Below are 25,374 nucleotides of genomic sequence, written 5' to 3' on the forward strand. Positions count from 1 at the left end.
GAGAAAGTGTTTGGCAGCCATTACGGAATTGAAATGGTCAAGATAGCCAATTATTATTATTATTATTATTATTATTATTATTATCGATGCACCCCGTGATGTTTGGGGCCAACATCATTCAAAGTGTTGTGAATATAATAACTAAGATGAGAATATTATGAGTCCATTCGATCTTGAGGGAATAAGGATTGCTTTACGCGTGATTTTGAAGCAAGGGTTGCACAATTTTTAATTACACTTCTCCTGAATTGGCACTGGTTGAATCTAGTAGCAAGGAGAAGTCTGGAACAACTGAGACCAACACCGAGATAAGTGAAGAGCACATACAGCACTTGGTATTCTCAATTTTGTTGTTGTTTCGTCCAATGCCAGTAGGCGCAGGTGAAGCGTGAACAAATTCCGATTGCCAAAGTTCTCGGTCAGCCATTGTAGCAACCAGCTCAGTTCATGCCAGACCAGTTTCCTCTTCAATAATGGATTTCAATCACAAGTTTGCCGCAGAAAAGAACCAGGAAGTCACAATCAAGCAGTTGCAAGATAAATTGCGTACTATATCAAAATAGTTTTCTCTTATTTAAAAACAGCCAAGCTCAACATTGATTTACGTTGGTGATCTCTCAGGAACTGGTGTTATTATGCTGCGTATAAAAGGGGAATAGTAGCCAAAATAATAGAAATAAACACAATTTGGGTGATTGTATAAATTGGTGATGTTTTACACAAACGCATTTCAGATGGTAACATTATTTACTTGTCATGTCGAAATTAGTATAAATATAAAAAAAATAGTAAAAATTCCAAAAATTACTAAAAATGATCCAGTAGAGAATGGATTTGATGTATTTTAACAAAAATAATCATAAACAATTACGTTGTGTTTAAAAATGGGGGACCGTTTATAAGTTAAGGGAGATAAATCAGTTTGTCAGACAAAACTGGTCGCACAACTCTTCCATATTAAAACTTGATAATTTGATACATTCTATTTTTACTTGTAATCATTTTTCTACTGGATCATTTTTCGCAATTTTTGGAGTCTCTACTAATTTCGACATGGCACGTAAGTATGTTTGAATATTTCCATCTGAAACGCATTGGTTTAAAAGATCACGAATCTGTAACTACACCGACCGTGATTTATTATGGAAAATAGAAATGAAAAAGGGACATAACTCATGTTAACACCGTAAAGCACCACGTCCACTGTTGTTCAAGATGGCTGCCAATATGCAGTCGATGTGTCAATACTGGAAGAAATTCGATTTACTCGATTTGCAGAAGAATCTCGACAATACTGCCAACGAAATCGCTAACCGCCAAGACGAAAGCGACGTGTCACGCAAACGGTTAGTGGAACTGAGTCGTGATTTTAAAAAGAACACACCCGAAGATGTCCGCAAAGTTGTGGCCCCGTTGTTGCGCAGTTTCCAGGGCGAGGTCGATGCCCTCTCCAAACGCAGCAAGATGGTCGAGACGGCTTTCCTGTCCGTCTACAAGAAACTCATTGACATGCCCGACCCTGTGCCGTTCCTGGAACATGCGCTAAACATCCAGAAGAAAGCGCAGAAGGTGCAGGACCTTGAAATCGAAAACAAACAACTAAGGGAGACCCTGGACGACTACAACCACGAGTTTGCCGAAGTGAAGAACCAGGAAGTCACTATCAAGCAGTTGCGAGATAAATTGAAGGAGTACGAGGATCGGATGGAGGCGACCGCCGATGCCCGGGCGAAAGAGAAAGAGAAGGAAGTTGGTAAAGCGTTCGCCGAGAAGGAGCGTCAGTTGCAGGAAACTCAAATGGCCGTCGCCAAGAAACTAGGGGAAGCCGAGCAGAAGGTGTCCACCTTGCGCAGCGCCCTTGAGTCAGTCCAGTCGGAGTTGTTTGACGTGAAAGCCAAATACGATGAAGCGACAATTGCCAAATCGGATGAAACAGAAATGATCATGGCCGATTTGGAAAGAGCAAACGAAAGGGCTGCAGCTGCCGAACGTCAGGTAAGAAAACAAACAAAGAATAGATTAAATCCTATTTTAGTCACCTAAATTATTGACTATGGAATAATCTTGTGTACTATATCCAAACAGCTTTTTGTGATTTAAAAACAGCAAGACTGGAGTTTGGATGGAAAAATAACCTCGAACATCATACTTTAATGGGAGAAAGGGTACTTATACAGAATAATATGGGCCGTGCTGAAACGTTAACGTTATTATTTACTAGAAACTGCGCTTTTACACTATTAGGACGCAATTTCGGAAATCGTAATAAAATTGAATTTCACATGAAAACAATGGTATCTAAGTATTCCTCGTATTTTTAAGATGATTAGATCCAAAAATGACAAAAATCCATAAGGGAGAAAATTATTTATTCAAGAAAATAAACAATAGAATTTGATGAAAATGAAAACTATCGTAAATCACAGAAGTGTTTTAAAGGGGGATAATTTTTCGTTTCGATTTAAATAAGATGGCCGCAATTTTTCACCTGCTACCACGATTTTTTTTTGGGGGGGGGTACTTGTACAGTTTAATGGAGACATTAAAAAAAATGAAAATATCGAAAAAAAAAGGTTACATTGCACGTGCACGTATCCGTTATGGAACGAAGTTCTCCGAAAAAAAATTTCACTTAATTTCATCAAGTATTTTTTTTTTTTTTTTTTATAGTGAAAAAACAATTTATTATGATACCGAGCAAAAGGTTCGATTTTTAGGAAGAAAAGCTAGGGGAGGGAGTATCGGCGCTTTACATGGAGTTATCTCCCCGTGGAGTGTTCAACAAATTCCATAATGGCTGACTTCAACGCGCTCTCATAAGAACGTGTTTTTCCGCTGTAAAAAAAAACAAAAAAAACTACTCGATCAAATTAAATTAATTTTTTTTCCGGAGATCTTTATGTCAAAACGGATACGTACAATATAACCCCTTTTCGATATTTTAATTTGTAAATGTCTTGATTAAATTAAGTACCTTAAAAATGCTGTTTTAACATTCATTTTTCGATTTTTCTTTAAAAAAAAAACCCTACAAAACTATTAAAAAAAGGGAGTATTTATGCAGAATATGGATCGTGTTATTTTTCTTTTAGATAGGATTTTAAAGTTAAATTTAATTTTTACAGCATCTTTCCTCTTTTTTAATTGTTAGGTGAAAGTACAGAATAATTACAAAACACCCTCCCCTCCTCCACGTTAAGAATGGGTTTCTAAATAGAAACGTTATTATTTCAGCACTGTCCGTATTCCACATAAGTACAAAAAAAAAAAAAGATGCTTGTTAAGATGGTCGATTTTTTAAAATATGTAAAAAAAAAAATGTCGTTTTAAACAAAAAACAATATAACATACTTGTCATGTCGAAAATATCTAAAAAAAATTACGAAAATTCGGCGAGTAGAAAGTTATTTATCGTTAAAAGTAATTTTTGTGAAAATTTGGGTAAAATTGCGTTTTTCTTATAAAGTTAACTGAAGAGGGGACATAACTCGGAAGTAATATTTTACATTACTTGTTAATGGCTGTAATATTTGTTGTCTATAAGCGATAGTTTATTTTACTAAAAACACAATAGTAGTTGTGACTCGATGAATTGTCGTAATTTTTGGATATATTACTATTTTCGACATGACAATTAAGTACGTAATATTGTTTTATGCTTAAAACGACATATTAAAAAAAAATTAATCGATCCGTCGACTCTATCTTAACAAGCACTAAGAATTTGTCGTCAATTATTCTTTAAAAAAGTAAACGTTTTTGTTTATTATTTGTGACACGCAAAACGCGACACACGTTTCGTAAACAAACAAAATGACATCAATTTTGGTAAACATTAAACAACGTATAAAATTATTTATTGTTAAGTTCATCGAGAGTGAAATTGTTTCAACTAGTTTGCACGAGTGTAAAATGGCAAACGTTTCATTGTTTTAGTTTTTTTTTTTAATGAAACTTTCTTAGACAACGAACGACTTCCTCCATTCTGAGTGGATTAAACTGAGATGTTTATATTTACTTGTGCTAAAAACGAAACCTATGGCAACACAAAAAAAGTTGGGTTATGTCCAAAATCATTCAATACGCAAAGTTAAGACGCTGGAAGTGGACTCTATTTACCTAAATATGGAATGGAAATCAGTAAACATGAAACGAAATACGAAACCATATGAAAATAATTTATTTAACAAAATGGGGGACCTGTACGAGAGTGCCCACCCACTAAAAATTCGTGCTTTACATGTTTTCTTAAGTTTTTTCGACGATTATCATAGATTAGACTTAAGTATCATATCAGCAGAAAATAAAAATTTGAACAAAAAGAAAGGTACTTCTATACTTTATCGCCAAAACTGGAGACGCCATTTTATTTCGCGCACTTGGCATTGAAATCCAAGGGAGAAATCAGTATTTTCAACTATAACCGAAGCATGAAATAACAAAATTAAACTAGATAATGATTTTTCGGTTTCATTTAATTTGTTATTGACTCTTCAAAGTTGCTTTAATTAAAAAAATGTTTCATTAAAATCATTTATTTGTTTGAAAGAACAAAACAACAAAAAAACTTTTCTAAAAATCCAATCTTGCTTTCATTACAAAATTGTTTTATTAAAATTATAGGTGCTAGTGCACTTACTGATACGCGCTATTTTTTAAATCGCATTTCCAAGTTTAATTAAAGTTTTATTATGTTTTTTTTATTCAATTGTACGGTTAAAGTATAGAATAGGTACAAAACACCCTCCCCTCCCCATATTAAGATGGCTTTTTAAATAATAACGTTATTATTTCAGCACGGATCAATAAGTGCACTACTGCACTAGTACCAAATTATATTTTCTTGCGCAAATTTTTCAGTAAATGTTTTTACAATTATATTTTGATATTTTTATACAATAAATGTTTTGGTTTTCAAATGGCGTTCTCGCCCAGTTTAAACAATTATGAATATGTCCTTTTCATTTTCTGTTTTTAATAAAATATATATATATATATATATATATATATATATATATGTACGTTTGATGAAAAACGTCCCCAACAAACTACTGCCCCTTCCCTTAACAAAATATATATATATATATATATATATATATATACTAAGCTACCCGTGACCCGTTGAGTCAGTATGTTATATTAGCTATGGAATTCATATATGAGCGTAACACTTGTGACGTAAAGAAAATAGTTGTTTTTTTTGACATAACAGAAACATTTCTATGGAAGTATATTAAAATGAAAAATCACGGACGGATCACTCAAACATTAAAAAAAATATCCTCCCTATTCATGTAAAGTTACCTATTTTTCCGAATAATCGCTCAAAAATCGATAATTAAACATGATTTTCCTACGAATCGAACGCCGATGAAAGTCATTTAGCAGCAAAAGCGCACATGAACCTACCGATGAGAAATATAAGAATGAAAACCCCATATTGGAATCCTTCAACCAAGTTATAGAAACTTAAAATCTAAAAAAAATGATAAAACCTGAAGCAAAAAAAATAAAACTGAAATAAATAAAATAAAATAAAACTAATATTGAAACAGATTAGTAAATGTGTCAACAAATTCACCGTTTTTACACAACTATTTTGTATCTAGAAATGTAAACAAAAAATAAAAAAAGAATTGTTCTTATGTTTGCCAACGGGTTAAAGTTGTTTAGTTGTAAGAAAATAGCGACAGTATAGTTGTAACAAAGAATAGTTGCAAAACACCCCACTCTTCCCATGTTAAATAATAATTTCGAATATATATATATAAAAGCGAAAATGTATGTATGTGTGTGTGCACTTTTGTGTATGTCCAGCAAAGGCTTTGCGGGGGGGGGGGGCGTGCTCGGTCGGGTCACTGCTTCTTAAAGCTTTTTATATACTGTCTAAATCATAACATCTACGAGTTACAAACGGGGGCGTGTCTACCTTTAATTTGCCTGACTTTTACGTGCTATTTTCAAGATTTTTTTTTTTCGATCACCGCGTGTTCGTTTTGGCTTTTCAGTATAAAAAAGCGAAACTGTGAAAACGAATTTGTGTTCTCGGCCCTATGTGCTGAGACGTCCAGAAAGCAAATAAGGTTTGATCAATGCTGGGGAAAAAACCCCGTCATATCAGACAATTGCTATTCATTTGGCGGGGGGGGGGGAAACAAATCCGCAGAAACTTAAGTCACGTGATGTTTGACCTTATTAAATTCTCGCACCTGTCAATTTCTTTTTATAAACGTTAACTTAAGACAGTTTTCATTTCCTCTCCCCTCGTGGCCGAGCGGATTAGATGCCAGGTTTTTTTTCCCTTTTTTTTCCACCTTTGCGTCAAGGCTTCGGGTTTGAGCCTACTTTCCTACCAAAACTTTTTTTTTTTCTTTTACACCTCAACCTGACTACAACTTTGACGTCTTCAAGTCCAACATAAACAAACTCCTGACAAACCGCCCCCTTAAGTAAGACACTCTATCAAAACCCCCAATACTAATAATTACTACAATACTATCTCATTGATTACTGTACACGCATAACCCTTATCCCTGAGTGGCCTTCGGGCCTTGATAAGTGGTGACCCCCATGTAAAAAAAAAAAAAAAAAAAAAAAATGGTGGGATCCTTCTATCAATCCAGTAGATATCTCACTGCTGATGCAATTCTCTATCTATATAAGAACCAAGTTCGTCCAAGGATGGAGTACTGTTGCCACATGTGGGCAGGAGCTGCTAGAAAGGACTTGTCCTGCCTTGATAGGGTTCAGAATAGACTTTGTGGCCTCGTGGGAGATGTCCTTTTCTCTACGCTGCAACCTCTTTCTCACAGAAGAGATGTTGCGAGTTTGTCTCTGCTTTATCGTTATTTTCATGGAAAGTGTTTGACTGAGCTTCAGTCTATGGTCCCCCCCCCCTCGCCAAACTTTGACAAGAAACACTCGTCTAGCTGAAAACACTATCAATAATCCCCCCCACTCTTTATCTGTGCCTAAACCTAAACATAGATTCCATGAACAAAGCTTCTTTCTTAGAACTGCATGCCTGTGGAATTGTCTTCCGTTTTCCTGCTTTCCAGCTGACTACAATATGGTTGTCTTCAAGTCTAACGTAAACAAGTTCCTGATGAGCCGTTCCACTTATTAACAAATTTACCGAATTTCCATTACTAACGATTACTATATTGTCCAGTTTAACCCTTATCCTCGAGTGGCCGCTTGGCCTTGATAATGTGGTGATGCCTATGTAAAAAAAAAACCCCACCCGGCCAACGTTTTTTTGTTTTGATCTACTCCTCCCCTTTCGACACACACATCTCCAAACACCCAGGCAACGCTGGACACCCCTGCTAGTCTGTATTAAAAATCATCATGTAGTTTCAATCTTTTTTTACTTTGAACAGGCACCATAATACTTTTCAATGTACAGTTAGAGATTAGAATTTAATGATCACAAATGAGCACAAATTTAACCATATTCAACTATCAATTTGGCAAAAAGCACTCTTTCTAAATCAGCAGGCCATAACTTTATTCCATTTTTAACGTGTTAAAAACTCTATGTAATAATGTGTTAAGGAAATTTCATATGTACGTTATCACCTTTCATCCCTTTTTTAAAAGATGGGATTAACGAAGATGCAATGAAGAAAAAGTAGTTATAAAAACTTCATCTGATGTTGTTATTGTTGAATGTGAAACTGAAATACACTTTCTTGACTAAAATTCAAGTGTGGTATCTGTTCTGGTCTCAAGGATGATACAATAGGTCTGCATTCGCACTGAACTTCCATAAAATGGAAATATGGTATAAACTCCTACAAGCCTAAGCATGGTAGCAGTATACCAACAGATGAAGGATACAACTGATTTGGTTGATTGTTTTGTTTTATAGCATATTAGCCTGGGTGCCCGGCGTTGCCTGGCTGTTTGTAGGTGTGTGTTGAGCAAAAAAAAAAAAAAAGGTTGTAGGCTCGAACCTGTGATGCGAAGGCGGAAAAGAAAGTGGAGGTGTGTGTAAGGGTGTTGGTTGAGGCCCCCCCCCACCCCAAAAAGGAAAATTGCAAGCACAAAAAAAATAAAGTGGTAGTAGGCAGGCAGGCTCGAACCCGTACCATGAAGGAAGAAAAGAATGTGAAAAAAAAAAAAACATGACGTCCTTGCCGTTGCGTCCATCGCCAAACTGGAGATGGCGAAGGTTTAAATTAAGGCTAGTCAATTGAAAAGGGGGGATGACTTTCGAAAATATCTGCAAAAAAAGCGCCCCCCCTCCCTGTAGAAAAGTGCCTAGTTGAGGGTAAAGGAATTAATGTTTTTGGCCAATTTTTTTATATTTGTCATCCGAAGGGTCGTGCTTCAAACTGATACAAGTCTCGTTGAAAATCTGTTGCCTCTGTCGAAAGTTTTAGGCATACATACTTACATACATATATTTAAATAGACAGGTGAGATTTATATTATAGATGAGCCCTTTTCATGTTATTTGATGCTGAAGTCGGTTGTTTTGGTAAAAGTTTTTTATGCTTCAAGTGGTTTCTTTCTTCAGATATTTATTGATGGTGTTTGGTTTGGTTGTTTTGTAGAGGAAAAGTGTTGCTTTTATTTTTGGCTTTGTAGAATATGATTGAGTTTTAAAAAAACTACAATGAGATCAATGTTTGGTGCATTTTTGGTCAGGAAGCCTGATCTGATAGCATCAGGCAAACTGAAATTTACCATGCACCTTGCCAGTTATAAATAGTAGTCTTCTATCTTCTATCTATCTATCTTCTATCTATATAAATAAAATGAACTCCTTTTTTCGCGTGGGATTTTGACCTTAATAGGATTAAAAATCAAGATATTTCATGCAAATACATTATGCACAAACGGCAGAACAATATCTGAGGTTTGTTATAGGCTTATTAGTTCTCAAATTCCTCGATAATCTTAGATTTCTATACTTTTTCTGCTGAGAAGTCACGGGCAAAATCGGTTAAGATCAATGGAAGTGGTAAAATATTTTCTCTCTTAAAAATTCCTCCTCCCCCTGCCACCACTTAACACCGTTTGGAGATCGTTCACAAGGAACAGTTGAGAAGAGAACACCGGTTTGGCTTCGTAGTTCTATCATGTTAAGTTATTTAAAATCACTAAACTAAGCTGCAGTGCTCTGTGGCGTAGTGGTTAGGGTGCTGGACAATTCACATTATATTTTCACGTTCGCGCCGACCTACCATAGTGTTTTTTTTTTTTTTTTTTTCCTAAACAACTGGAATGGACTTTTCTTGGTGGCCGAACTGTTAACGTTGCAGATGTTTTTTTTTTTTTTTTTTTTTTTTTTTTCACACTTTATTTTCCTACTTTTACTCATGACTCCGGGTTTGATCCTTCCTACTTACCTACCATAACATTTTTTAAACCCCCCCCCCCCGTCCCGGAAATAAACACTCGGGCAACGCCGGGTACCCCCGCTAGTAGTAGAATACAACATCATATAAAAAAGAAGAAGAAAAAAAAGGTGCTGCACGTGTAAAAAGCTGATTAGTTTCCAAAACTCGTACTAGAATTTTCCACACGTATTTGTCAGACAACACAAACGTGTCGATTAATAATGAATTCTAAGTGATAGCCTCCTGGAGGTTGAAGGTTCAATCCTAACTGCAAGCAATAACTAAGAATAATGTGATAACTAATACTTCAACTCGGTTGAAGCTGTAGTTGAACAGGAAAAATTAATTAAATTAAATAAAGGATTTTTAAATTCAGTTTAGGTTTTTGAGATCAACAAAATATATTATTAATATTATGTATTAAAAATCATCATGTAGTTTCAATCTTTTTTTACTTTGAAAAGTATTATGGTGCCTGTTCAATGTACAGTTAGAGATTAGAATTTAATGATCACAAATGAGAAATGTTACATTTACTGAAATGTAAAAATAGCGATAAAGATTAGAATTGTAATTTGAATATTCCGAATAGTCAAACCCTCATCTAAAAATTCCGAAACCAAACATCACTTTCTGAAAATGAACTTGACGATCCATGAAAGGGGAGGATAGTATGTCAGCTTATTTTGATGCCAATCAAGTGGCTGATATGATAGGATAGATTCATCCATTTGTATATTTTCTTCTTCTGTGTTCTGTCATAAATGAGACGTTGGCCACCCTCAATCTGCAGGACTGGTACAGCTAGATCAGGCTGTCTGAAGATACCGGCTTTATGACTCGAGTACTTTGTACATTAAAGTTTTTAAAAAAAATTTTTCTTTAAATCTCTTATCAAAACTGTCAGTCTTCTGCAAAACCAAAAATAAAAACTATAATCATGCCTCCTCATCTGAAAATATTGGCTTCCTAAAATGCACCAAATATTGATGTTATTATTTTCTTTTTGTTTCGTTTCCCTTTGCAAAACTCAATCATGTTCTGCAAAAGGCAAAAATAAAAACAAACGGTGAAGTGTTGAGACATGTTGAACAGAGTGCAGCCTCGATACTGAGTGTGAAGTAATTTCCTGTAACAAAGATGGCGGCTAACAGTCAATGCAGTCTCGTGACATAGCCAACAGCGAACTGATTGAATCCAAAATCCGACAATTTTTATAGTAACTTTAGAAGATTTCATTGGTTGGTTTAGCACAGCCGGTGGTTATAAAAACGATTGGCGAAATCATTCGTCTCATACCCCCCCCCACCCCACTAGGAGTCAAAAACAGTTTACACAAACCTTTACAAAATCATCCACCGATTATTCGCCGAGTTCCTGCTGGAGTTTGTGGAAAAGGCATGCTCCCAGTTCCGGACCCATATCAAGACTGATTGAGACTACATTGAATAGATGTCAGCTCCACTACATAATCAAGTTACTTGAATTGATTTTTTTTTGTTTGGTCATACATTGAGAACATCACCAACATGACCTCCCACAACACTAAAGCTAGCTTATTTGCTGAGTATTTGCTGAGCTCCTGCTGGCACTTGTGGAAAAGACATGCTCCCAGTTCCAGATCCGTGTCGAGGCAGTGATTAAGGCTGAAAGCGGCTATATTGAATAGATGTCAGCTCCACTACATAATCAAGTTACTTGAATTGATTTTTTTTTTTTTTTTTTTTTTTTTTTCAATAAAAGTTTTAAATACGAATTTTATTTTATGATGTACATACTTGTCACGGAACAAAGATGTCATATTCCAAAAACCATGTGGGTTTGGTAAGTAACTTTTCTATTTGGCTAGTAAACGAAAATACTTAGTTGTCAAAGGTCAACTAAGGGTAAATTTGTTTGTAGTGCCCTGATTATATTTTTCATGTTTTTTTATTCTAACTTTTTGTAATTTTTTTTTTTTTTTTAATCAGCTTCATTTAAATGTTTTTATTATTTTACAAGGCAATATAAATATTGTGCAATTCTAAAAACATTTTGAATTGAATTTTTTTCAAATTCATTTCAGGTGGAGCAACTTCTGCAGCAACAGCTGATTGCCTCCTCTCAGAACATGCAAGAATCTGCAAATCTCCAAAAAGCCCCCGATATGGAGCAAGCACTTGACATTTTAAAGCATTCCAACCTCGAAGTGGAGCTGTCGGCAAAGGAGAAGGAAATCTCTCAGCTCGTTGATGATGTGCAGCGCTTGCAGGCATCACTTGCAAAGCTGCGCGAATCCTCATCTGGCCAAATCAACAAACTGGAGGAAGAAATGGCCATCCAGAATAAAGCTTATCAAGAATTGGCGGAGAAATTGCAAGGACAGAAAGATTACGATGAAATCTATCGTGAACTTAGCGTTATGAAATCAATTGAATTTTCTAAATCATCTGATGAAGATGTTATTGCGTCTCGGTCTAAATCGCTTGAGCTTCTGCTTTTAGAAAAGAACAAAAGCCTCCAAGCGGAGACAACACAACTAAAAATGGCTCAAAGTGAGCTCAACAAGCAGTACAACAAACTGCAGGAGAATTATAAAGAAGCTGCATCGACAATAACGGAGCAGAAGGGCATGATATCGCAGCTGGAAGAAGATTTGCGAAGCGTAAATGCTCTCTCGTCTATGTTCCGTGGAACTGCTGAAGGGGTTGAGGCGAAACCGACCACCCCAACAGCAGAAATGATGGCGGATTTTGTGAAAGAAATGACTCCACCTGTTGTTACTGATGCTGATAAATCAACAATAACGGCAGCTTCCTCCCTTCTTCCCATCGTTCAAAGTCAGAGGGAGCGTTATCGTGTGAGGGCCCAAGACTTAGAAACCCAAAATCAGGTTTTAAAACAGCAAGTAACATTGTTGCAGAATGAGACGGATAAACTTCGATCGGACAACGTGAAACTCTATGAAAAAATCCGATTTTTGCAAAGTTACCCAACCAGAGTGAGTACTCATTTTATTCATTTTTTTTTTTTTTTTTTTTATAACTACAGTAAAAAAAATATTTTGAAAAAATTTTTCTCAATTTTGTAGAATTCTAATATTAATATGTTAGAACATTTGTTCGTTATTTCCTTTTATGCCTGACTTTAATAAGTGCTACGATTTTGTACTCTTCTCTTCCTGCCCCTCCCTCTCCCCCGACCTAAACTCACTGGACTACTTTGTTTGTTCATATGTTGAGAACATCACCTACATGATCTTCCCCAGCATCAAAGCCAGACTGATCACTGCCATCCACCAAGTATTCGCCGAGCTCCTGCTGGCGCTTGTGGAAAAAGAATGCTCCCAGTTCTGGACCTGTATGAAGACGGTGATTGAGGCTGAATGCAGCTACATTGAATAGATGTCAGCTCTACTACATAATCAAGTTACTTGAATTGATTTTTTTCAATAAGTTTTAAAATAAAGCTGTAGTGTTGTTTTCTTTGGGGGCAAAGCTTTATTGTTCCACTCTGTAGTTGGTAGCCAGGGAGTAAAGCATGGCTCACATGATTTACATAAGCATAATGAAAACAAAAAGCTCGGTTACATACAGTGTACACAAGACTTGTTGAATATGTGCATGTGTGTGTTGTTGGGGTCCCACCATTAGGGTCTCTACTGAGCTAAGCCTCCTATCTAAGGTTCAAGATTGCTCTAACTTGTAGAATTCAAATATTAATACGCTAGAATGTTTGTTTGTTATTTCCTTTTCTGTTTGACGTTAATGAGTACAGGAGAGTAGGGGACTTAGTATGAAAAAGTGTGAGGGGGTGGTACATGGATGATGAAAAAAAAAACATTAGACTCTGAAGATTGTTTCTTTTTTCTAAAAAAAAAAATCTTTTATTAACCATAAAAAAAAACACAAGCTTTTACTAACCATTAAAAAAAACGCAAGCTTTTACTAACCATTAAAAAAAACGCAAGCTTTTACTAACCATTAAAAAAAACGCAAGCTTTTACTAACCATTAAAAAAAACGCAAGCTTTTACTAACCATTAAAAAAAACGCAAGCTTTTACTAACCATTAAAAAAAACGCAAGCTTTTACTAACCATTAAAAAAAACGCAAGCTTTTACTAACCATTAAAAAAAACGCAAGCTTTTACTAACCATTAAAAAAAACGCAAGCTTTTACTAACCATTAAAAAAAACGCAAGCTTTTACTAACCATTAAAAAAAACGCAAGCTTTTACTAACCATTAAAAAAAACGCAAGCTTTTACTAACCATTAAAAAAAACGCAAGCTTTTACTAACCATTAAAAAAAACGCAAGCTTTTACTAACCATTAAAAAAAACGCAAGCTTTTACTAACCATTAAAAAAAACGCAAGCTTTTACTAACCATTAAAAAAAACGCAAGCTTTTACTAACCATTAAAAAAAACGCAAGCTTTTACTAACCATTAAAAAAAACGCAAGCTTTTACTAACCATTAAAAAAAACGCAAGCTTTTACTAACCATTAAAAAAAACGCAAGCTTTTACTCACCATTAAAAAAAACGCAAGCTTTTACTCACCATAAAAAAAAACGCAAGCTTTTACTCACCATAAAAAAAAACGCAAGCTTTTACTCACCATAAAAAAAAACGCAAGCTTTTACTAACCATTAAAAAAACGCAAGCTTTTACTAACCATTAAAAAAACGCAAGCTTTTACTAACCATTAAAAAAACGCAAGCTTTTACTAACCATTAAAAAAAACGCAAGCTTTTACTAACCATTAAAAAAAACGCAAGCTTTTACTAACCATTAAAAAAAACGCAAGCTTTTACTAACCATTAAAAAAAACACAAGCCTTTACTAACCATTAAAAAAAACGCAAGCCTTTATTAACCATTTAAAAAAAATTAACAAATATTTTTCTTTCATCAAAATCTTTTAAACCTGCAACATCATCTAATCAAGTTTTCTTTTTAATTTTTAGATTATATTAACAACGTTATATTTTTAGATTATATTAACAACGTTATATTTTAAAATAAAATAATTCCTAGCTCACATTTTTTCACGGAAGAGATTAATATCAACATTATATTATGAAATTACTGTAACTTCATCAAATACTCAATTTTCAATTGTCAATTTGATTTGACCATGAAGACTTCCAAATTAACCTATCTCTGGCAAGGTCTTTTTCTCAGATCAATTTTTATCACTTTTCCATGTTTTCCTTGGCTGCCCTCTGTGAACTAGTCTTGCTACCTCAACTGTTCTACATCTACTAAACCCAAGAACTCTCATCAATTCTTTCAACATTGTCATAACATCAAATCTCCGGTTTTGCACGCATCTCCCTATACTGTTCACATTTAATTTTCCTCTGATGCCAATAGATTTAAGCCTGTCTTTAAGACTCATTACACATTCATTGAATCATTCTCATATTTCTCTGCAAATTTTGCTGGTCATGTTTCTCTTTTGTATATCATCACACTGCATACACATGCCAAGTGACGCGCAGAGAACTTTTTTCAGGGCAGAAAAAACTGTCTGTGGGGCACAGGCCTATAATACATTCCTCTGACACGGGCACTTTTAAAACTTGAGTAAAAGGGACAGGTGCTTGTGCCCCGTTAGCACGCCCCCCCCCCATACATGCCTAATAGAAATTTCCTTTAGCTGACATTTGTAACACTGCCGATTAGCAACAATAGAAGTTCTCTGAACCTACTCCACCCACTGCTAACTCTTGCAATCACACTAGCACCGCTCCATCCTGTGCTCGAATAGTATCACCAAGATAAGAAAACTTCTCAATAATTTTGCCGTTCATGTATACTTCCTCCGCATCTGATTTATCATCCGTCTCCCTTATCTTAAACTTCTTGTACACAAACTGGTCATCCTGTCCTAACCTACCAGCAATTCCACCACATATCTTGTGTACCAAATGTTTATGAGCAACATAAAAAAAATTTGATCTGCACCAATTCTTTTTTCACAAATTGAACAGAAGAATATTCCTCCTTCTGGGAGATTTCCAATGTTAAAACCACTGACCATCACTTTGGTCTTGGTACCATTGACTTTCAGACGTTTTACTTTCCATAGCATTTTTCCAATTATTTCACTTTATAATTGGGTCTTTAATTGTTTCGCACGCAAGTACTGAAGCATTAGCAGAGAGCATTACTTCTGGACTAAATAATCGTGATGTCGTTTGAATGAAGATGCAAAAGGTATTAGGCTTATTGCAGGATTATTATTTGAATTGTCATATTGTAAAAAACAAAACAAAAAAACTGGCGATTTTTGAGTGTGCATGGAAGAAATGGATATGATGGGTTCTTTAGTAAGACAGGCACGCATCCAAACAATATTTTTTTTTTTTTTTTTTTTTTTTTTTTTTTTTTTTTTTACAAAGGAGTTACCACTGATCAAAGCCCCAGAGGCCACTCAAGGATAAAGGTTAAAGAGTGTACAGTAGTGATTGGGACAATATCATAGTAATCGTTAGAAGTGTAAATTGGGAAAATTGGATTACTTAAGGGGAACGGCTCATCAAGAATTTGTTTACGTTGGACTTGAAGACGACCATATTGTAGTTAGCTGGAAAACTGGCAAATGGAAGGGAGTTCCACAGGCGTGCAGTTCTAAGAAAAAAGCCCTGTTCATGGAATCCACCTTCAGGTTTAGACACAAATAAAGAATGGAGGAAATTAATGATAGTGTTTTTAGTTGGATGAGTGTTTCTTGTGAGTGTTTGTTGAGGGGAGACCATAGATTGGAGCTCAGACGAGCACTTGTCATGAAAATAAGGATAAAGCAGAGACAGGCTTGCAATGTCTCTTCTGTAGTAAAGAGGTTGCAGGGAAGAGAAAAGGGCATCCCCTACTAGGTTACAAAGTCTATTTTGAACTCTGTCAAGGCAAGATAAGGTCTTTCTAGCAGCTCCTGCCCAGATTTGGCAACAATACTCCATCCTTGAATGTACCTAGCCCTTATATAGGTAGAGAATTCCATCAGCAGTGAGGTATCTATGGTTTAAAGCACAACTGAGCCATGATATGTGCCTTTTGCATTTTAAGCTTTAATTCAAGCATTAAATAAAAATCTCTACCAATATATATATACTAGCAGGGAAACTGTTGCCTGGGATAAATAAGGATAACCACTAATCATCACTTTGATCTTTGTACCATTGACCTTCAGACCTTTACTTTCCATAGCATTTTTACAAGTCTTCAACTTAACAAGTAGATGTTTCTGAATTTTTGAGATTATGATTGGTTATTTTATCTGGGTTCTTTTGACTACTGCTCTCATCTTTGATGCCAATAGATTTAAGCCCGTCTTTAAGACTCGGTACACATTTATTGCATCATTCTCATATTTCTCTGCATCTTCTGCTGGTCATGTTTCTCTTTCATATATCATCACACTGCATACACATGCCTAGTGACATGCAAAGAACTTTTTCAGGGCAGGTGCGCGAGTGAAAAAGATCGTGCCTCAGTGGGGCACAGTCCTATAATATATTACTCTGAAAATATGCCTTTTCTCCCCGTTGTCTTCCACTTCTACACACAACTGGTTATTCTTTCCTAAACTGCCACTAATTCGACCACATTTCTTATGTACTTATTGTTTACAAGTAAAATAAAAAGATTGCTCTGAACCAATTCCTTTTTCAAAAACTGAGCAGAGGAATATTTCTTCTTTTGAAAGTTTTCGAACACAACAACCACAGATCATCACTTTGTACCATCGACTTTCAGAACTTTACTTTCCATAGAATTTTTCCAAGTTTTACACTTAACAAGTAAATGCTTTGGAATTTTTGAGATTATGGTTGATTATTTTCTTTGGGTTCTTCTGACTATTGTTCCAATCTTGATTGTTATTTTCACAACTGCAAAGACCTGTGGCATAGTGGATAGAGTATTTGGTAAAATTTAGTTGCAAGTTACATTCTTCTGGAGGTTGAAGGTTTAATTTTCAGTGCGTCCAACAATCAAAATATAGTCACAAATTACTTGGAAGTTTTATCCAGTCATTAGCAGGGGTATCTGGTGTTGCCCAGTTGTGGAGAAGTATGTGTGTGTGTGGTGGGGGTGGGGGGGTTAAAAACAACAGTAGAAAATCCGGGTGGAAGGAAGTGTTAAAAAAAAAAGTGGTAGTAGTTGGGGGGTGGGTGCAGTAGGCAGACCCGATGAAGGGAAAGGTAAAAAAAAAAATGGTGGGGGGCATGAGAGAAAAAAAAAAGTCAAAGTAACTGATTTACTTTGTCACCACTTTCGGTAGCAGACACACCAGAAGTTAGGAACTATGTTAGCTATCTATCCCCGGTCATCTATTATTTCACAGGTAAGTGCTAAATTAACAGCATGCAGCAGCTCTTCCAGACAACCCATACAAACTCCCTGGACGATGCTTCTAAGACACAAATGAAAAGCAACATTCAGTACAGAGTACCGATTTACTCCTGCATTAAAGCTGCTGCTAAATATGCTGTTAATTCTATTGTTATTCCATTTTCACCCCAAACAAGGCACAGTGCCACTTTGATATAGGGGGGCTACTATGATGGCTATAAGTTGCAGGGATACTACGTAGGGAGTTGAGCAGCAAGATGTCTGTTCACATTACATTTGAACTTCTGCATGTTAGTACAGTTGGGAAAACAGGAACCCGGAAGGGAGTTCCAAAGTCAAGCAGTTCTGGAGAAGAAACTATTAGAGTAGAAGGCCTTCTTACATCTAGAGATCTCTACTGTGTAGGAGGTGGGATTTTGCTGCTTGTCGGATTTGTCAGGGATATTTATATCGAGGAGGGGGGGGTACAAGGACTTGTTCATCGGCGCATCCACCATTAAAATACTTGTAAAACAGGCAGAGGGATGCAACATTTTGTCGATGGGACAGAGCTTAGATGTCAGTTCAGGACCTATCAGGTTGGCGACTCTCTTTTGAACCATGTCCAGGAGTGAGGGACTAGTAGCAGATGCACAAGCCCAAATGTGACAACAATACTCCATACATGGGCGAATGGTGGCTTTGTAGAAGTACAGGATACTTTCAGGCATAAGTAACTTTCTAGCACAGTATAGAGAGCCCATCTTCCTTGCAATGACTCTGGCAATGCTCTCGATTTATCTATTCCATTTGAATGTTAAGCCAAGGAGTTTGAAAGAAATACTTTCAGGTAATGTATCTTTAGCCATAGCTGTGTTTGAGAAGGTTTCTTGTAATTATTGAAGGAAACAAGCTTAGCATTGAATGTAACTATTCATTTTTATCCTCATTCCACTACAGATTGAAGGTTTTCCTCTAGTGTTTTTGCCATTTCCTTAGATATGTGTTCATTTGTTTCCCCCCTCGTGCCTGTTATAGAGCATAGTATCATCAGCAAATATACCTATCTCGGAGACAATTTTATCCAGGAGGTTATTTATGAATATTAGGAATAATAAAGATCCAAGGATGTACCCCTGACCTACACCCGCATTTATATCATATTATTTAGATGTATGACCGACCGTTGAGGACAACCTGGAACAAATTATCGATTTTTTTAAATTTTTGCATTTTTTTATTCCCAATTCATTGTCTCAACATTAGTATTAACTGCATTAGATTAACACGACTTTGAGCATTTCTGAACAACCTTCACCAACCACTTGTTTGTTCCTTGTTTAAACAAAGCCCACCAGACAACCTCTCTTGGCACTGTCAAAATTTCCAGATCTACAAAAGCAACATACAGCTTCTTATCAAATTACAAGGTGCCTTAAATAAGTTTCCAGACTTTTTTGTATGGCCACTTTTATTGATAGTACACCCATGATACTCTAGTCCCCCTTCTTCAAGTAATCTCCTCCAGCTGTAATACACTTGTTGTACTGTTCTAACAACATGGAAGTCCTCTTGTGTGAGCGTGTCAATGACCCTCGTCACAGCCTCTTTCATCTAAATTATCTCATAATGACAGCCTATAAGGTTTTCCTTGAGCTTAGGGAATAACCATAAAGTCACAGAGAGCAAGATCTGGACTATACGGAAGGTGAGGAACTGTCTTAATTCAAATAGTCATGATCTTCTCTGAGCACCTTTGGGACAAACTTTGCGCAAATCTTCTGCATCTTCAGTTATTCATGAATAATTGTGTGTACAGTTCCTACACTGACATCAAACTGTGCACTTATTGTCTCTATAGACACGCGACGGTCCTTATCCATGAAATTCTTTATTTGGCCAATCAACTCTGGTGTTCTGACTTCCTTACTCCTTCCACACCTCTCATCATCCCTCACAGACTCCCTGCTTTCCTTGAATCTCTTATGCCACTTAAAAACTGATGCTCAATTCATGCAAGGTGGTCCAAAAGCAGTCTGGAGCATTCCATACTTTGCTGTGGCATTTTTTTTCCAAGTTTAAAACAGAAATTTATTGCATATCGTTCTTCTAAAGTATCCTCATGTCGAGATTGCATGTTTGAAATTCACCAGTTGTGACAATCAGGCTTTAGTAGGGTGTATTCCAATTCCTGGTGCAGCTGTTCATTTGAATTTGAAATCATAAAAATTGGTCAGTCATCTCATAAGATGTATAGCAATAACATACTGAATTTTCAAGAGTCTATGATAATTTTAAATGCCTGTACAAAAAATGTCTGGAAACTTATTGAAGGCACTTTGTACTTGGATTGGTCTCAGGATAAATATAGTATCAATGTTACTTTACCCAGGTAAAACCAAACTGCACTTGATCTATGCTTATCTGACTTCTTATTTGCTACTTAATTATTCTCCCAATCACATTCAGGACCTGCTCTATCAAATCTAATTTATAAAACTCACTATGGCTGTCTGTATGTCTCCATATTTTCGAACTCTATCTCTTCTGAAACCAAAAGTTGCAGAGCAGCGCTAGGAGCCTCAAATGATTTTTCTTTTATGGGTTTCTGGTTAAAATAGTTTTTAAGGGGTCAAAAATGGGTCAGTTGAAAAAAAATCATAATACAATTTGTACATTCATCTAAGTTTACTTTTAATCAATTCATATGCATATCACGTTGGTACAATGGTAATGTTACCAGCTTTGAATGCTACAATTTTGGTTTCGATTCTAACTGATGGCACCTAAATACTTTTTCTTTTTTTTTTTTTTACTTTTGAAATCACGACTTTATAATAATATATACAAAATCTGGACAAATTAAAGTATCATATTTATACATATTTTACGACCAGGCAAAGCCCCCCCCCCGGCTAGTTAAGACTTATAATGGTAGAATAAGCTATACAGATTCACTTTTTCTTAATACAATGTTTTGTTTTTATATATGTTCTTTTTTTATGTTTGAATACTTTCATAACATTGTATTATATTCTTACTTGCACTAGTGTAGTTTAATGGAACTTCTGTGTCATATGATTGGGTTAGGATCGAGGCAAAAATAAAACTTACTTCATTCTAGAAGGATTTCTCCTTCACTAAACAAGAATAGAAAAGATGCAGTGTGTCATCTAAAAAGGTGAACAGCTACTGCATTTTGCTCTTAGTCAAACAAACACCCATAAAAATTGTTCAAGGTCGAGATGTGCTTTTCATCATTGTATGTTTGATTAAAGCTGCTATAACTTTTTTTTATATTGTTTTGTTTATTTATTTTTCAAGTAAATATTCAATACGTGAGAGTCAGAATGATTGGAACTAATGTCATAAATTATGAAAGTGACTGTTAATTTCTAGAAACATGCATCAGTTATTGGAAGAAATTGGAATTATATATAGGATGTGTGTTTACAGTTCTAATATGTGAATGTAGAAGGGAAAATAGACTTTATTTTATTATATATATAGATATATATATATAGATAATAAGTTGTATTGAAATAGTGCTAAATGTCAGTTAATGTTCCTATTTACTTGCCTCCCCACGAGGGCAGAGTTAGACACCTGGGTCATCTTTTAACGTGGAGAAATGGAACAAAAATAAAAATTGTCTCGGTCGTGAAGGATTTCTTCTCCACTAACTTAGAATAAAAAAATTGAAGTGTACTACATGTTAATCAAATATTTATTCTTGGTAACTTTATTTCCTTTGTTCTTTCAGTCTGAAGGCCATGCCAGTCATGCCGATGATACAGAAAGCCAATATTCCTCTCAGTATGAAGAGCGCCTTAATCCATTCAACACGTTTAACCGCAAGGAGAAAATGAAGCGCTACATGAATCTGAATCCATATGACAAAATCACGCTGAGTATGGGCCGTTTCATCATGGGCAACAAGGTGGCACGAACTGTCACTTTCTTCTACACCATCTTTCTTCACTGCTTCGTCTTCCTTGTTCTTTACAAATTGGCGCATACAGAATCCTGCAAACGGGACATGGCAGCCGAATGCCAGGAACGATTTGCTGCACACATGTCAAAATTTCACAAAGGACACGAGTAAAGAAGAAAATAATAAAAATGAAGGGGGGGGGGCAAAAAATTTCATGTTTCTGAATTTTTTAGATGAGGATTAATAATTTGGATAATCTCAATTACTGTTCTCACAATGTTTCAGCCGATGTAACCTCTGACCTTCTTGAGGTGTATCTTGTTGAATTCGGGGAATCTTTCTCTCAAATTCTGGGTATCTGCATGGAATTTATGCTCTCGATTAGTCAGCCATGACTGGTAAAAGTCTTAAGTAATTCACAGTTGTATTCTTGTTACTGCCCACGCTGAGGATTGAACCTTCAACCTCTAGAAGAGTGTTACTTATAACTGAACGATAGCATACTACTCTATAGACGAAAGAGTACCGTTCAAAATTCTTTGAAGATGCCAAGGTTTAACAAGCTACACCTGAAGAAGGTTGGAGGTTACATCAGCCGAAACATGTGATTAACATTTAAGATGAAAATAGTAGTCCGAATAATCCATATAATACAAAATATTTTACCTTTTTTTTTGTTTCCAAAAACATCTACAATATAAGTATTTGAAATGTTATGTTGTTCTTGGTTAGTTTTATACATTTAACAAATATCTGAACGGTTAAAAATTCTTTATTGGATCTATAATTGATGTTTCGATCAATGCAATTTCTTCTCTATATATGATAAAATGGTGTTACTTGTGTGGAAATCTTTTTACATAATTGAAAATTAAGAAAAATGGAATAAATGCTAATTTTTTATGCATGTGATATTGTATGTGTGACAGAGAGGTCGATCTGCAATTTAGAAACTGGCCTCTCCGTCACACATACAATACTCCCTGCGTGCATGCATATGGGGGGGGGGGAGAAGGTCTGCAATTTTCAGACTGACCCCCCCCACACACACACACACATGCATGCACGATGCAACCTGGATTGTTAATCTTTTTAAATGTATAGATTTTTTTTTTTTAAATTTATATATCAATCAGAAACCCATACCCAGTGTTGTCTAGGAAAATTGATTAAACCCAGAATCGTAACTCCTAGAAGTGAATTGACCAGAAATAAATTGAAAGACTCTTTTCTCCAAAATGCTAAACATTTATCGGCAATATAGAAAATATTTGTAAGTACGAGTAGAACTTGTGGGTAATAATAAAATGAAAACAAACATCAAATAAAAAAGAAACAGTTAATTAATGAGAGATCGTTTTGCAAGGAAATATGCAAATTAGTTAACCCTCGAAGTGTTGTGGTTTCGTTACGGCCCAAAAGACCTCTGTATGTAGTAGAAGCAAATATATAGGACAGAAAAGTAAATACAACAAATAAAGTGGCTATACATCAGTCCGACTGCCAAATGTGCATGACTTGTGCATAAATTGTGTGTTAACACTGGGTGACCTATTCTCCTGGATTTTATGATGAGTAGAAGAGTTTATTATCTGTAGGGTGGACATATCACACCACCAAGTATATTAGAAAGGTGTTTATCTTTTATGAATAGGAAGGTTCATTTATTCCAGTGGAGGACATATTCTCAATAATTATTACGGAGGTGGTGATGGAGCATCAACTGGTCCTGCTCTGTTGGGAGTTAGGTATAGTCCTGTTCAGTTCTAGGAGGCAAATCCTCCCAGGCTTTGTAATAAAATGCCTTGTTTCTATTTATAGTAAATAATAAGAATATGTAAGGGACTGTTTCTCGATCTGTTAGCCGAGTTTCTGTAACCTGTAATGTCCGGTTACAGGTAAAAAAGAAAAACAAAATGGCCGCTACACCTGATTATAAGTTAGCAGGTCTTGCAAAGTAATGTTAAATCTCTTTACTCTTGTCCGAATTGGATCTCAAAAAGTTGGTAGTGTTTGACCTGTACCGCCCCTGCTGAATTTTGCAGGTTTGCTGGTACCATTTTCGTCTCCAATACACAAATCTTGACACTATGCAGGATTATAATGATTTTTTTTTAATGAAGAGACTTTATTGGTTCGACCACGCTGTGCATCGCAACACAGAGTTCGTCCACGAAGCTATAACCCCAGAACCACTTCATGATTGGCGATTTTGTCTTCAATATACCAATTTGGACATGATCCAAGATCATTCCTCCTAACCAACTTCTTTTAACGAGGAGACTGTTCGTTTGAACATGCTGCATGCCACAATACAATTCATTCCAAGGTTGAGAAGATGCCAGAGAGGCCAGCTAAAGATGTAGTTGCACACCATTAAACCCAATATCAAAACTACCTCTGGTTCACACATCTCTGGTGTTCGTCATTCATCCCAGAACTGGCTGCTCTTAACTATCTTGGCTGCTGCAGACTGTTGTGTGTGGTCTCTATTCATCCGGGAAACTGTGTTCTATGGGATGAACCAGCTTTATTTTTGTTTAAATGTTGACTTTCACACATACAAAATTACACATCATAACATACTCCTAGGAAAACTGCATTGGTCAAAATGTCAGTTATAGAACCAAATAATTTTTAACCATTCAAATTCTTCTTTACAATTTAATAATTTCTTACAATTTAATAATTTCACAAACTTTGATTTTTTTTTTTTTTTTTTTTTTTTTTTCTGTGCAATTTATTCTAACATACACACATACAGATAATTTTTTTTGGTGGTTGTCTAGAATTTTCTTTATATTAAAAAATAAAAATACATAAAAATTTCTGTAGTACCCATGACAAAATGAAAAAGATCATACTCCAAAAATCACACAAAATTGATCAAGTGTTTTATTTTTATAAAGAAAATCATTTTTAAGTGATTAATGGGAAATCCTAGGCATTACAATGCTGATCTCGCAAGTTTGAATTATTGTGTTGTCTCTTTTTGCTTATTAAATTTGATTGTCTTAGTTAAAAATAAAACTACTTGATCAATTTATGTGATCTTTAGAATATGACAAAAACCAATTTTTATTTAAAATAAAAAAATTTTTTTTCTAAACTTTTGGGGGCAACACAATATCTATTAAGCAAAAGAAATTACATTTTTTTGGTTTAGTAAAGTAAATTTTTTATTCAAGTCGTACATTTACATTTGCTTTTGACATTTTTGATTAGTAGAAAATGAATGCCAAGTAAACTGCCGCCTAAATTACAAAATGAAATAAAAAGCAAGATGCTGCAATTGGTTTTTTATGTTCTTTGCCTCAGCTAATCAGCATCTCTGTCTTTATTGGTGTAAGTGGCAACCCAAAAATTCTTCAATGAGAATAACATTTTTTTTTTTTTTTTGTATATATTTACCAGGTGTAATTTTGATCTGAAAAAAAGTGTATATATTATTAATTTACAACTGTATCTGACAATGTTTAAAGATGAGAAAAGTAAAAAGATTGAATCTACTAACATGTTTTTCACTTATTGTTTTGTCTCAAGAAGAATAAATTGTCTTCTTATATTTGAAGATGAGATTTACCTTGAAAATTCAAAGAACACAACTGATACAACCTGGTTCGACACATTAATCGAAAAATTATTGAAATCTTTCAATATTATCATTTATTCTGTTCACCTTATCGTATCCTGCAGTGTTTTTTTGTATTCTACTAAACTCTATTGTCATAGCCTTCAAACACGATGCGCATAATATATATATAATGTGTGTGT

The 25,374-nt window shown here is 35.3% G+C and overlaps 1 protein-coding gene across 1 annotated transcript; it reads left to right on the top strand.

The window, feature by feature from the left end:
- The first annotated feature begins 907 nt into the window (after positions 1-907).
- LOC145248876 (protein CASP-like) lies at positions 908-22,481 on the top strand. Its single transcript, XM_080110632.1, has 3 exons — positions 908-1,995; positions 11,416-12,330; positions 21,430-22,481. Exons 1-3 carry the CDS (start codon positions 1,216-1,218, stop codon positions 21,769-21,771), a joined length of 2,037 nt encoding a protein of 678 aa, XP_079966758.1. The 5' UTR covers positions 908-1,215; the 3' UTR covers positions 21,772-22,481.
- The last annotated feature ends 2,893 nt before the right edge of the window (positions 22,482-25,374 follow it).

The sequence above is a fragment of the Euprymna scolopes genome, chromosome 27 (genome assembly GCF_053919585.1).
Source record: "Euprymna scolopes isolate OS-2025 chromosome 27, ASM5391958v1, whole genome shotgun sequence".
Classification (NCBI taxonomy): domain Eukaryota; kingdom Metazoa; phylum Mollusca; class Cephalopoda; order Sepiida; family Sepiolidae; genus Euprymna; species Euprymna scolopes.